The sequence below is a fragment of the Lontra canadensis genome, unplaced genomic scaffold, assembly GCF_010015895.1.
Source record: "Lontra canadensis isolate GAN:19392208 unplaced genomic scaffold, GSC_riverotter_1.0 scaffold76, whole genome shotgun sequence".
NCBI classification, from domain to species: Eukaryota; Metazoa; Chordata; class Mammalia; order Carnivora; family Mustelidae; genus Lontra; species Lontra canadensis.
Window position 1 is genome coordinate 9,470,831 of NW_022631070.1, and position 14,085 is coordinate 9,484,915.

At 58.6% G+C, this 14,085-nt stretch overlaps 1 protein-coding gene across 1 annotated transcript in view; it reads left to right on the forward strand.

The window, feature by feature from the left end:
• ADARB2 (adenosine deaminase RNA specific B2 (inactive)) overlaps positions 1-12,962 on the forward strand; it is a 356,683-nt gene extending 343,721 nt beyond the window's left edge. The window contains exons 9-10 of the mRNA XM_032881678.1: positions 10,973-11,151; positions 12,784-12,962. Coding sequence (XP_032737569.1) covers positions 10,973-11,151; positions 12,784-12,960 — 356 coding nt within the window. The 3' untranslated portion in view covers positions 12,961-12,962. The remainder of the gene's footprint in view (positions 1-10,972; positions 11,152-12,783) is intronic.
• Positions 12,963-14,085: the final 1,123 nt, after the last annotated feature.

Here is a 14,085-nt window from a genome sequence, read left to right on the forward strand (position 1 = left end):
GCCGAGCTGAGACGGGCCCCCCACGGACACGGGGCAGGGTGCGCACTGATGCCCGCCGGAGGGTCTGCAAGCCTTCTGGGCAGACCGTGAGGACGGACGCCGCACCGCGGCGGCCGCGCCCCGACCCTTCGGGGCCCCATGTCACCGGAGGAGTACGGCTCCCCTAAAGGGACTCGCCTCCGGTCTTTCTCGGCACATTCAATACCTCATGCAACACGACGAGGACGAGGCAGTGGTGAGAATTCATAAGAACGTAGGCTCGGAATACTCGTCTTTTGAGGAAAACATTACGTGAAGTAGAAGTGACTTCGAGGCTGTCGTGCTGGGCACAGGGTGGTTCGTCTGCACGTCCGGCCTCGAGGTCAGTCTCCTGTTTCCACGTCAGGACAAGGAGAGATGCGGGGGGCGCACAAGCTCTCTGTTCCCGCTGGCAGTGCGTGGCGTGCACGGGCTCCCCGTCGAGCAGTCGTCCCCACACCAAAGACGCAACTTCGCAGCCCACGGCAAGGTCCGCGACAAACACAAAAGACGAGAGCCAGACCAGGGGAATCGATGTCCCGGCCCTGAGCTGTCCCGGCCCTGAGCTGTCCCGGCCCCTGTTGCGTGCACGTGATGGGAACTACGGGACGGTGACCAGCAGGGCACCGGCTGCCTCCGCCCCGGCACGCATCTTCCCGAAAGAGTAGAAATGGGCCACTGGGGGGTCAGAGCCTCGTCACACTCCATGTGTCTCAAGCAACGGTTCATCAAAATGTCCACCAGCAGCGATCCGCAAACCCCGCCCGACACCCCCCCCCCGACCACACTTGAGACCCCTCTCCTCCAGGAGTGGTGGTGAGTGGGATGGAGGAGGAGGCCTGTCGCCACGTGTGCCCACATTTCTGTGAGTTCCAGTCTCCAAAGTACTGTCACAGTGAACGGCAGAGCCTGATATGGAGAGCCAAGCCGCTTGAATTCAGGAGAAATTCCTGCGGTTGATGATCATTAATGGTATCTGGCAAAACAACCCAGTGGGGTGGTAGAAAAGATTGTTTTTATGCAGCTGGTAACTAATGCAGCATGATTTTTATATCAAAATAAGCAAGGAGGTGCCTGGGGGGCTCGGTCCATTAAGCCTCTGCCTTTGGCTCAGGTCATGATCTCAGGGTCCTGGGATTGAGCCTCGCATCGGGCTCCCTACTCGGTGGGGAGCCTGCTTCTCCCTCTCCCTCTGCTCTCACTCCCTGCTCATGTTCTTTCTCATTATATCTCTCTCAAAAAACAAATAAAATCTTTTTAAAAAAATAAAAATAAAATAAGCACAGGTTTATTACAGAGTAACCTATAAATTTTTCATAAATGTTTAGGATAAAACACATGAGCTTAAAAATACATCTGAGTAGCTCCTTTGTCTTGGAGTTGTTAGGAGTAGAAATTAATCTCTTGTGCTCTTGAAGGAATTTTTGGTAGAAAAAAATCATTATAAATCTTGCTGGAATAATGTAAAGACAACCCTAATAACTCTGCACGAAGATTAAAATGCGAGATTCAAGAAAGAAATATTTAATAAGACATTTCCATAGATTAGCACTGATTTCCCTATGCAAATTAGATGACATATAGCTTATGATAAATTTAAAATTATAGAAAAACCTCTTTTAGTTTTCTAAAGAGTTCTTCCAAAAATACTTGTATGTTAATTAAGTTACACTTAATTTCTACCATGATTTTAAGGAACTGTTGCAAAAAAGTATTTGGACACCAGCCTTAATCAATTTGCTCTTGAAATTTTTACCATTTAGGGAAAATACTTTCGTCGTCGGTACATTTCATTTATCCAAACACTGAGTTGGTCAACACAATCCCTACACTTATTTAATGACTCAGCAAATGTGTGTGGATTGCTGACGACCTGCCTGGGGCCACTATGCACGGGGAAGAGAGCCGCAAACAAAATGGTCGAAACCCTGCGGGGAAGACTGACAGAAAGACAAAATGAAAACGCTTCGTAGAAAAATAAAGCACAGAAGGGACTACATGCAACCTTTGGCTGTCTGTCAGGGGTCCAGACCCCATGGGGCGGTGGTGTCAGGGCCAAGTCCTGCAGGAAGAGGGAAGGACATCACGGGCAGGGAGCAGGGCAGGACCCAGGAGGGGGCGGAACGTGGGGAGAGCCTCCGGGGTTCAGCACAGAGTCAGGCTGCGGCTGCCGCACGGGGACTAGGTTAGGGCCCAGTCTGAACCCTGCATTAGCAGGCCCTGAGGGTTCTCAGAGCAGCCTGAAGCAGGCTCCGTCCCCAGATTCACATGGAGACGATCCGACTAAGAGCTGGACCGCGATAATGCTACAAAAGCTTTGGAAGTACAGCCCTGGCACACAGCGAAAACCCAGGGGGAACAGGTGAGACGAGGCAGCGTTAACAAACCCCGGCAGACACGGTGGAGAAAACCCGTGATGTCGGCGAGCACCGTTCCTGGACACGGACTTTCCTACAACCATGCCCACCAGGAAAACAGAGATTTAGAAAACAACAGCAAACATGCAGGGGGAGAGACAGAAGTGAAAGAAGAAAGAAAAAGAAAGAAAGAAAGAAAGAAAGAAAGAAAGAAAGAAAGAAAGAAAGAAAGAAAGAAAGAAGGAAGGAAGGAAGGAAGGAAGGAAGGAAGGAAGGAAGGAAAGAAAGAAAGAAACAGGAAGGAAGGAAGGAGACAAACAGGAATTGCAGAGGAAAATAAAACAAGTTGTGTGACAGAGAATAGGTTTTTTTTTAAGATTTTATTTTTATTTTTATTGATTTGACAGAGAGCGCACGCGCACAAACAGGGAGAGCAGCGGAGGCAGAGGGAGAAGCAGGCTCCCCACCGAGCAGGGCGCCCCCCAGAGGACAGGGTTGGTAGCACATCCAACCGCGGAAGATGGGGCGCCTGGGGGCTCGTCGGTGAAGCCTCTGCTTCCGCTCAGGTGGTGACCCCGGGGTGCTGCGATCGAGTCCCGCATCGGGCGCCCTGCTTGGTGGGGAGCCGGCTCCTCCCTCTGCCTCTGCCGCTCCCTCTGCTTGTGGGCGTGCCCGCTCTCTCTCTCTCTCTCTCTAACAAATAAATAAAATCTTTTTGAAAACAACTTAAAGATAAACACAGCCGAGGAAAGAACCAGTAAACCGCAACACCGCCTGAAGAAACCGCCGAGCGGGCCCCGAAACAGAAAGTGCCGTAACGGCGGACCAGCTGGGGTCCTCCGGCGACAGAACCCGCGCGGGACGGTCACTCCCCTCACAGGAAGGAGACGGGGCTGAAGCGCGTGGTCGCGCGTGTGCAGGGTGACCGGTCTGACGCCGGCAGGCTGGCAATTCTGGCAGGAGACGATGGCGCCGCCGCGCCTGGGGCGAGTCCAGAAGCAGCCCCCTCCTCTCTGGCAGCTGTGGTCTCAGCCCCTGAGGCCGTCAACTGATCGTACGAGGCCCCTGCTCGTGGAGGGTCACCTCTCTGCTCCACGCGCGCCCACGGAATCGTCCATCACACCTGAAGGCGCCTCCCAGGGACGTCTGGCACGCGTCTGATGAAGCGGCTGGGCACCACAGACCAGCCAGGAGGATGCGTGAAAGTAAGCAACCCACGGGGAGGTCAGAGATGCAGCGAGAAGGTCGGACGGACCCGAGCAACAATGTGCCCCAGAAGCAGGAGAAGGAGCGTGGCGGGTGCGGTGGGGAAGGAGGTACCAGAGTTACTAGTTGTCACCTCTAAGGGGCACCTTGTGGCCCAAGAAGTACGTTCTTAAATCGTCCTCCCAGCAAGAAAATGGTCACCAGACGAGAAGACAGAAGAAACCCTAAAAGGCATCAGGAACTAACATGTCCGCTCCCAAGGGTCCAAATCAGACTTGCCAGCGACTCTCGGATGACAGGAAACAATAAAGCCGTGTCTCTGAGATGCCAGCCTCGAGCTCATCGCCACCTGAAGTCCGCGACCCAGGAGACGCATCCTTTACAAGCGGGGCAAGGGGCGCCAGGGCGGCTCAGCCGGCTGAGCGTCCGACTCTTGATTTCGACTCAGGTCGTGCTCTCAGGGTCGTGGGATCGAGCCCCGTGTTGGGCTCCACGCTGGGTGCAGAGCCTGCTGGGGACTCCCTCTCCCTCCCGCCCCTCCCCCTCTTGTGCACGTGCACACACTCTCTCTAAAATCATGAGTAGATAAACGTTTTTAAAAAATAAATAAAAATTAACCAATTAAAATGAGGGCAAGACAACAGTCCAGGCAGACAGAAGCAGAGCTAATGCAAGCCCAGCAGACACGCACCGAAGGAGACATTAACGGTGCTCTTGGGGCATAAGGAACATAGCCCCAAAGGGACAGAGCCACTAATGCGTGAGGACCACATTCTGCCAAAGTCCCCCTGTCCCACGTCTTTCCAAGTAACAACAAGCTTTACAGGGACCAAGAACCATTTCACTATCAGGTTATAAAATGAAATATTCAAATATTTCCCTGCCACAGAGGACATTTCGCCGCTTTCAGCATTGTCGCATGAACCCATGCATTTTAAACTGCTATCACTTACATTCACAGATACGGCCGCACTCGTACTGAGTCCAGGAAGGAAGTCCCTGAAAATCAGTGGGGAAAACTGTCTTTAGAGGAGGCGACTCCAGCCCCCCAAGCAGGTGCCCCAGCACCTTCCCTCACACGGCATGCACACACGCCCTCGACACCAGCTCTCAGCCACGGCAGCCAATACCCCGCCAACCGGGCAGATGAGGTGGGGCGGCTGCCTCAGCCCAGTCTTCCCCACAGTGTGTCCCCAGCTTGCAGGAACCCACAGAGCCCCCAACAAGCATCTCACGGCAGAAAGAGCTAAGCCCGTGCTCACTCACCATCTCCAAACTGCAGCACATGTCACACAGCCACCCTGAAATGTGCTCTATTAAGACAATAGCTACAAAATTACAGTCAATTATAATGATGTCCGTGCTAATGAAAATGAATAAAATGACATTAATACAGCCGAATTAAGTTAGTTACTCCAAATCTGCAAGTCCATGTTACAATAGCCCTAGCTCCGCTTCCAGCAGAGCTATGATGTGTGTGTGTGACGTGTGTGCAATGCGTGGGCATGCGTGTGTTCACGTGTACATGTGTGTTGTGTGTGTGCACGTGTGATGTGTGTGCGCATGTGTAGTGTGTGTGATGGTGTGCGTGTGTGATTGTACACACGTGTGATGCATGTGTGTGGTGTGCACTGTGTGGTGTGTGTATAAGTGTGGGGTGTGCACATGTGTGGTGCATGTGCAATGTGTGTGCATGCGATGTGTGTGTGGTGTGTACACGTGTGGTGTGCATGCGACATGCACGTGCGTGATATGTGTGTGCAATGTGTGGGCGTGTGTGTACATGTGTGATTGTGTGTGGTGTGTGCACATGTGTGACGTCCACATGTGTTGTGTGTGATGCGTGTGCGTGTGTTATGCATGCATGTGATGTGTGTACATGTGCCGTGTGTGTGCGTGTGTGATGTGCGTACATGTGTGGTGTCTGTGTGTGTGTGAGGGACAACACACGGGGTGTCTGGCACACACAGAACACACAGCAGCCTCATCTACACCCGCCTGCCGCCGTACGACCAGTATTGAATTGTCTGCTTCTCAACATCGAATGCAGTGTTGCCCTGAGACACAAACTTGCCTCACTCCCTATAAAAATCGTGTTCCTGAATGTCCTGTGTAGCCTTAATTTAGAGAAACTGAATTAAATTTTAAATACTTTAGGCCCACCAGCAATCTAAAGAAATGTTACAAAGTCTTAGACACTGCTTTTTAAAAAGAGGTGCATGCGGGTTTTTGCAAAACGAGGCCTATTGTCCTGCCAGTCGTGGTGGCGGTGGGACTCGCGGTGACGGGAGCCGTGCGAACGTAGCCACAGTCCGGCAGAGAAGCACCGTGGGTGGGAGTGGTCCTAACGGTTGTGGTGGTGGCAGTGGCCGTGGTGGCAGCCGTGGCAGTAATGGCACAGTGAGGAAGGCAATGGCAGCCCCAGTTAGCAGGTGCATTAACTCATCGAAGTTAGGAAAAACCTACTTCAGGTTCACCGTATTCACACAATCGTGTCAATCGCTAAGTCACTAAATCAAACATCGGACGATCTTCACGGAGACACTCTTGTGTGTCAGAACAGCAGAGTACATGTGTCAATGCTGGTGGAGACCTTGGTCTCCCACAGGTCCGCTCTGAGATACCAGCCGTGTCTTGAACGGTGTAGAGAGGATGAATGACTGCGTGGGCTGTGGCACACAGACGGGCTGCACAGATCTTATCGGCAATGGGTCCGATGGGCAAGGGGCTTGGGAAGATCAGGCCTCCTTCCAGATGGTGGGAATAAGTACTGCAGTATCACTGAGTTAGAGTGGCCATGGTTCTGGTCCTAGCCTGGCCACACCACCTTTCAGGGACACCTTTTCTCTCATCCCGTCCTGGGCTTTGTCAACAAGTTTCCAAACTGAGATCTTCTCCAACAGAGGCCAACCACACCATCCTGCAAACAGAGCCATGCTAGGCTTCCCTCCCCAGCCAGGGGCCGAGAAGAGATGTCCACGTATGTGGCTGTGGCCAGTGGGAACCCCTCACCCACCAACTGTGGTGCCAGAGGTCAGCACGCGGGCTTCAGAGGCTACCTCCAAACTCACGACTAATAATGCTGGTGTAGGCAGACTACTGACCACCCCAAGACACCAAATCTTAATCCCTGAAACATGCAAATTACTGTATTTGGAAAAAGGGTCCCTATCACTGTGATTAAGTTAAGGATATTGAAATGAAGAGGGTGTCCTGAACTATGTCCTGTGGGTCCCACACCCCACCACATGCATCTGTGGAAGAGAGAGGCTGATGGAGGGAAAGAGAGACAGACAGACAGACATGGGGGCGCAGAAGCCACGTGAAAACGGGCAGAGGTGGAAGTGACGCATCTCCACGCCAGGAACAGCGGGGCCGCTGGGAGCTGGAGGATGGAGGGGCGCAGCCCCGCCAACACCTGCGCGCCTCCAGAGTGAGCAGGGAGTCCATCTCTGTGATTTTCTGTGAGCGGGCGACTGTGTCCACGCTCCACTGCAGCGGCCCCGGGCTCCCAGGTCACAGCACAATGTCCGCACGGGTGGGAACCGCACTGGAAAGTGCAACCCTGGGCCTCCGTCACCAACCAGCGAGGGCGGGCGTCCTGGGACCCATGCTGGCTGGCGTGACTGTGACGCGTTCCGTTCCTGGATGTCAAGGTGCAGGTTTGCAGACTCGGGCTCAGGTGCTCCGCGGTGAGAATTACGACGAGCCCAACGTCTGCGCCGTCAACAGACCCTGTGACCTTGAACCAAGGTCGCTGGTACACAGGGCTGAGTCTTCCCAGGGTTTATTTCTTAAGACGACCTTCCTCCCCTCCTGGGGCACAGCAGACACAGGCCTGTGCTTTCAGCGTTCAGAACGCGCAGTTCCTCCCTGAACCGGGACGAGCACGGGGCGGACTGTGACCTGCTCCCATCTTCCTCTGGACGGAGATTTCCAATCGGCCCCTGGAGGTATCCGAGGCTGCGGACTCGGGGCGAGGAGGTAACACTGTGTTTCTGCGTGGGTCTGTGTAACGTGCCAGCGTGCCGCCATCTCGAGGAGGACGAGGAAAGCGGGTGGCGGCAGGTGACACCTCGGACTGTAAGCAGCCTGTGCACCTGAACTTGAACTTGAGGCTTGGTTTGCACGTCTGCTTCCAGAAGGACGATCCCGGAACCGATGCCTCCCTCCGTGGACAGCATCCAGCCGACGGGGGAGAAGTCCATGCAGGCCAGAGGCGGCTTCCTGGGAGGAGAAGGCAACGCATCCCCAGAGTCCCAAGCACTTTGTCCTCAACCCGGAGCGGGAGACGCACGAGCCCCTCACCCGGCCACGAGGCCTGGCTTGGCTCCTGCGCAGCGGATCTCAATTACGAATCAGGACGCGACTAACGAGCTTCCTCAGACACGTGCATGCGGCTCCGCAGAAACAAGTGTCTCCCCCGGGCCAGACTGAGGGAGCAGAAGACGGACTGACAGGCCTGGGAGGAACCTAGCAAAGGGTTCCAACACCCCGCTGAGGGCCCACCCGGGCGTGTGGGGCAGGACAGGGACAGAGCGGGAGCGCCACCCCGAGGTGCGGGGAAACGGACTCGAGCGGCAGGAGCCCCCCACGTGCCCAGGCCTGCCCATCTCTCCCTCCGAGAACGGGCCGCGGGACTGGCCCGTGGGCATGTGATTCATGAGGGAGCTCCCCTTGCTCAGCGCCGGCCGCCTGCACCGTCTGGCCTGCGGGGTTAGGCCGATGGGGGCGTCCTGCAAGATGACCTCCTCGCCTTGTGCGCTGACCACTCTGCATGGTCAGGTCAGCGACCCTGCGTGTGAACGCGCAGTCACTCATCACCGCCCACGTGATTTTGTCAACGCAAAGGCGGGGCCTCACTAGACTCAATCCAGCAACAGAAGCAGAGAGAGAGCAAGGAGGGAGGGAAGAGAAAAACCGTTGTTCCTGCGGGTTGCTTTGGGAACTTTTCACCCAAGGAGAAGACTAAGGGGGGCCCCTTTAACCCTGAAGCCCCAAGGACAAACGGTAATCCCACAGACGTACACACTCGACTGCACACGCATGATGCCACCTGTGCTCCACACAGAAGGGACCCCAACCCCAATGCATGGGCTGCTTCCCACACACCCAGGACAGCAGGAGGGGAGCGGGCCGCCTGCTTATAACGAACCTGGGAGAGGGCCATGCAATCTAAGTGGGGCGCTGTGATCCCCACGACGGGGGGGACTCTGCACACACCCGCACTGGTCCTCATCCCTCCCTGTGACAAAGGCAGGCCTCCCACAAAACGCTGTGTCGCTACTGAGAGCCCAGGAAGGAATGGGGGGCAGAACAGCAAACCAGGCACCAAGGCAGGATGGGGGCTGCTTCTGGTTCCCGAGTCAACGTGGCTCGCACCCCACCTTTCCCACCGGTCACCGAGGCTCGGTGACATGAATATCGTTGCTGGACTGAAAATCTCATTTCTCGTCGCACCTGGTCACTGACCGAGCCCTGACACTCGGAAATCAATGATTCTCATACTGTGATTTACAGCGTAAATCACTTCCCTCCATGCACACTTCTCTGCTTCAACACACACCGGCCATCTGGGACCCGAGCTCCAGAGAAGGTGGGTCAGGGGCTGGGGGGACGGCAGCTGCCCACCCACGGTCGGGGGGCTGTCCGCCAGCCAGTGCCTCTTCTCTCTGCCTGCGTCCATGTGCGGAGACGGAGAACCCGCTTGTGGACATCCTGCCAGGGCTGCAGCCAAGCCTCTCCAAGCAGGCGTCCGTGTGCCGAGAGCCGGTGGCACAGTGGGCACTTTCCACGGCAGAGAGGACATGCAGGGAGCCAGGGAGGTGTGACGTGGACCTCGGAGACCTTCCCCTGTGGGAGGGACGGACAGAGAGGGGAGGGAGCAGGGCGGGAGGGAGGACATGGCTGCCTGCTGCTCTGGAGAAGGCCCTCGCCTCTCTTGGTGACTAGTCACTCCTGACCTTGGCCACTCTCCCCTCTGCCCAGCAGGACCGTCTCACGGCCACTGTACCAGACGGTCCCCCTGCCCCCCTCTCGGCATGGGCAGCTGCCGCAGGGAATTGCTTCAGGGACAAGCTGTCCGGCTGGAATCGGTCCCGGATGCCTGCCCCTGCCCGTGCGTGACCGGGAGAAGGTCGCCGGGAGATTCCGGTCAGGGGTCAGGCTGTGGCAGGAGCAGGTGGCAGAGTCGGAGAGTGGGTTTGCAGACAGCTGGAAGCCCCGGCTGGTGGTGACACCGCGGGAGGCTCTGGGTCTGTAGCTTTGCCCTTCGGTGCTGATGGGACGCCTGCCCTCACGAGGGCCTGGGGTGCTGGGCCGCCCCTGGACACGGGGTTGGTCCCTCACATCTGTGCAGGCCCCCGAGGGCCAGCCACGCCCTCTGCAACACCCCGGCACCCCCGGGGACACCCACAGCCCAGGGGGGGCACAGGCACAACACACTAAAGCCACCCCCTCCCGACACGGGAGCCGCCGGTGAGGACCCTCGGCGCCCCCCTGCCCAGGGCGCGTGGGGGTGTCTCTGTGGGGAGGAGAAGCAGGAGGAGGGGTGCTCCAGACACACCGGCTCAGGGAGGGGCTGTGGGAGGAGCAGTGCTGCTGGGAGAGGTCCAGGGCTGTGAACTATCCCACAGCATCACCGTCACCGAGGAGAACAAGAGCCCGCGTCCCTCCTCTGCCCGGCCGCTGGCACAGAGCTGCACCAGGAAGTCTGGGGCTCGACGGCACGGTGGGGACTTTCCTCCCACCCACCCGCGCCTCACACGCCTTCCCTGAGGTCACGCTGGGATGGCGGGCAGAGCAGCCGCGGCAGGACGGCCCGGCAGAAAGCCAGTGAGGGCCCCAGCAGACCTGGCGTCACAGGCTGCGGGCGGGATGGAGGCCAGGTGGAGGTCAGACGCCGCTGCCCCAGAGTAGGGACGCCAAGCGCCCCCTTCTCTCATCTGCACTAGGAACCTGGGACTCCCGGGGCTGTGACGTCCAGTGTCCAGTGCCGTCCCAGTGACCAAACCCGCCATCGACTTAAACTCCGCTGCCGTCCTGAAATCCTGCACAACCCCTGAACCCGGGGCCTCGTGTTTGCGTTTCGGAAAAGGCCTCAAAACTTCAGGAGCCGCTGCTGGATCGCGTCACTGGTTCTTGGCCCACGCTCTCAGCTCTCTGTCCCGCTCGCCTCGCTTCTCCACGTGCATGCACCGAAATCACAAGTCCCGGGGCCTGTCTAGTACCACGAACACCTCCCAGAAGCCACAAGCCCGTGTGAAAACGGGCAGTGGGGTGTGGGCGCCTCCCAGCAGCGCGGCAGCCAGGCGTGGTCTCCCGCCGGCCAGTGGCGGGGCCCTGCGGGGCTGGAATCCTGACGCCTGCCGCTGCGGCTCCTCTCTCGGCAGGAGTGAGCCACGCCGCCGCGCGCCAGCCGGGGAAGTCTCCGCACTTCAGTGTGAATTGGGTGATGGGCAACGCGGACGTGGAAGTCATCGACGGCACCACCGGGAGGAGGAGCTGTGGGGGCTCATCGCGGCTCTGCAAGCACGTGTTCTCCGCGCGCTGGGCGAGGCTGTACGGAAAGGTAGGGCTCCACTCTGGGGGAGGCCGGCCCTGCCACCCTCGGCTCCCGGCGGGCACAGGGAGGGGCCCCCGGGAAGTTCGCACTGGTCTGAGCGAGGGGCACCCACGGCCCCCAGACACTCCCGCTGTTTCCTCACCCTGGGCCCCGCTGACGTGCGACACAGCCACTGCCCCGGGAGCTCCCAGCCAGCAGCCGAGGACTTGGCTGTGGCCCTAGACACCTCGCAGACAGGGCACGGGCGGCTGCACGTAGGGCACCATAAGGGAAGTTCAGAAAAGTTCCTGACGTGGTATGACCCCGGCTGAGACCGAGGAAGGTGAGTGGTTTCCCCTGAATGACATCAAGAGCAGATGCCAGGCCACAGGTCACAGCTCTTCTCCTGACCCCAAAGGCCGTGCATTTCTACAACAGTCCTGAGCTTCCTCCTCGATAAACGGGGACAGTTGCTACATTTCCAGGGTTTAGGCTGAGATCTAGGTGTCCACGTTTCCAAAGCACAGCACACTGTGGCAGAACCAGACAGACGTGAACGGGCGTCAGGAACACAGAAACCCAAGAAGCAGCTGTGCCTCTGTCCCGTCTTTATCCAGCAACAGCTCCCAACAGGAACAGGGGTGTGGGGCGCATCTGTCAACCCGCAGCACGGGACAGACACACCCACCCTTAAGATAAGCATTGCTTGCAGCTCAGGGGACCCTGGACGTTGTGCATGTGGCCCTTCGCCTGCACGACCTCTGTGCCTGCCACGAGTCCACGGGACCTGGCTCTGTCCCGAGCACAGGGCCTCGGCCGCCCCCCGCCCACCCCGGGCACCATCCACACTTCCCTCGTCCGCACACTGGAGGGCCCGTCCGAGAACACCACTGATTCTGTCTTCCTAAACAAAAGGGCCCCTTGCACCTGTTCCAGGACATGGGCCGAACCCGCGGGGGGAACCCAGGCCTCCCGGCCCTTCTCCCTGCACTGCTGGCCTCTCCACGGGGGCTCCCTGCCTACACTGGCCTCAGAGCCTGGCCTGGTCCTGGCCCAGAAACCCAAGAGAGGAGACAGCCTGTTCCATCGGTTTCCTAACTGGTTGGCAGGAGAACTCAAACGCCCCCATCTCCTGCCTCCACGATGCTGCTTTAGTGCCCACAGACATCCCCCCGACCCCCCAACCCCACCCCAACAGCAGTCCCAGACCCTCTCGCAGAAGAAAACCACACAGCATACTGTTCAACAGCAGGCAAGTTACACGTCTGTCGCCTGCCGCTCCTCACATCCCTGCCGAGCAGCCCGGGTGCGTCCGTGGCGCGTCAGGGCCGCCAGATGGCACGCGCCCACCGGAGTAGTCACCCCTTTACTGGGGTCAGACGGACACGTAACTAACGCTGGGCAGACTCAGGGTGGGTAACGTGACGTCCTGACGCGCATGCTGGGAAGGGACCACAACGAGCCGGCCCTCCTGTGCGCCCAGGACGGTCGCTGTGGGCAGTTAAGGAAGCTCCTTTGGGGCACACATGTTCCTCTCCGCTGTGTGGCTTCTCCGTTCACGGCAGGCGCCGAGGGCAGGCGGCCGGGAGCCGTGTTCCGCGCGGAGGCCCCGGCACTGCTGTCTGCTGGGCTCACCCGCTGTCTTGTTCCCGCCCCCAGCTGAGCACGCGGATCCCGAGCCACGGGGACACGCCGTCCATGTACTGTGAGGCCAAGCGGGGGGCGTGCACCTACCAATCGGTCAAACAGCAGCTGTTCAAGGCATTCCAGAAGGCCGGGCTGGGCACCTGGGTGAGGAAGCCGCCCGAGCAGGACCAGTTCCAACTGACTCTCTGAGCCCTGGACACCGTGCTCCTGGAGCAAAGCGCGCGCGCGGCGGGGACAACAGGCCATGCTCACCGGCTCCCCTCGCTCTCGCCCTTGGTGCTCCAGAAGCACGCGCGTGGTCAGTGTTCTGTGGGCAACTAGACTCGAAGTAGGAGCTGCTTCTCACATGGATGCTCCCACGCTGCCAGGACCCACACTCCCCCAGACCTGAAGGCCCCGGGCACAGCCCAATCTCTCCTCCTGGTGTGTCCACAGGAAAGTTTCCGTTCAGGCTGAAGGGTCGTAGGTGCAGCTGGTCCCGCGGTGCCTGGGGTGCCGCTCCCCACACCCACTCTCCGTCCCCGCACCTCCAGTGTCTTCGCTGCCCCCCGACCCCGCACCCCCGGCCCCACATCTGGTCCCCAGTCTGTCTCCCTGCCCCGCACCCCCAGCACCACATCTGGTCCCCTCCTCCCTGTGCCCTCAGCCCCACATCTGCCCCCCAATCTGTCTCCCTGCCTCACGCCCCCAGCACCACGTCTGGTCCCCTCCTCCCCACCCCCCAGCGCCGCGTCCGCCCCCCACCCGCCCCACACCCCCAGCACCGCGTCTGGTCCTCAGCAGCACAAGCCGGCACGATACTTCAGGATAAGCCACAACGAAGAGAAAAGCCATGGGCTCTCCCCAAAGAAGCCAACAGGACGTTCTACCATCCACATCGTTCACATAAGTGTTTACTCCACCTCCCTTCAAAGCGGATTGGAGACGCGCAGTACTCAAGAACCCTAAACTCGGACCAGAGAAACAAAGACCCTTCCAGCAGCGCCCAGTTAGCTGAGACGCAGGCGGGACCTGGGCTCCAGGACCAAGTGCCACAGACCCTGCAGACACCACACCCATCCCGGACCCAGCGCGGGCTCCACGGCAGACGTCCATGGCCGCTGACCACGTCTGTGGCAGCCGCGTCCGGGTTAGCGACCACCCACACCCCCTCAGCAGGTAACAAGGGAAGCACGTCGCAGACCACGCTCCGACAGCCCGAGTGTGCATCAGAGAGCCCAAGGAGTGTCCACAGCAGCCCTTCCCGGGGCTCGAGCAGCTGCGAGCTCGCCACGCTTAGTGGAGATCAGCGCCTGGCAGGGCCAAAACACACAC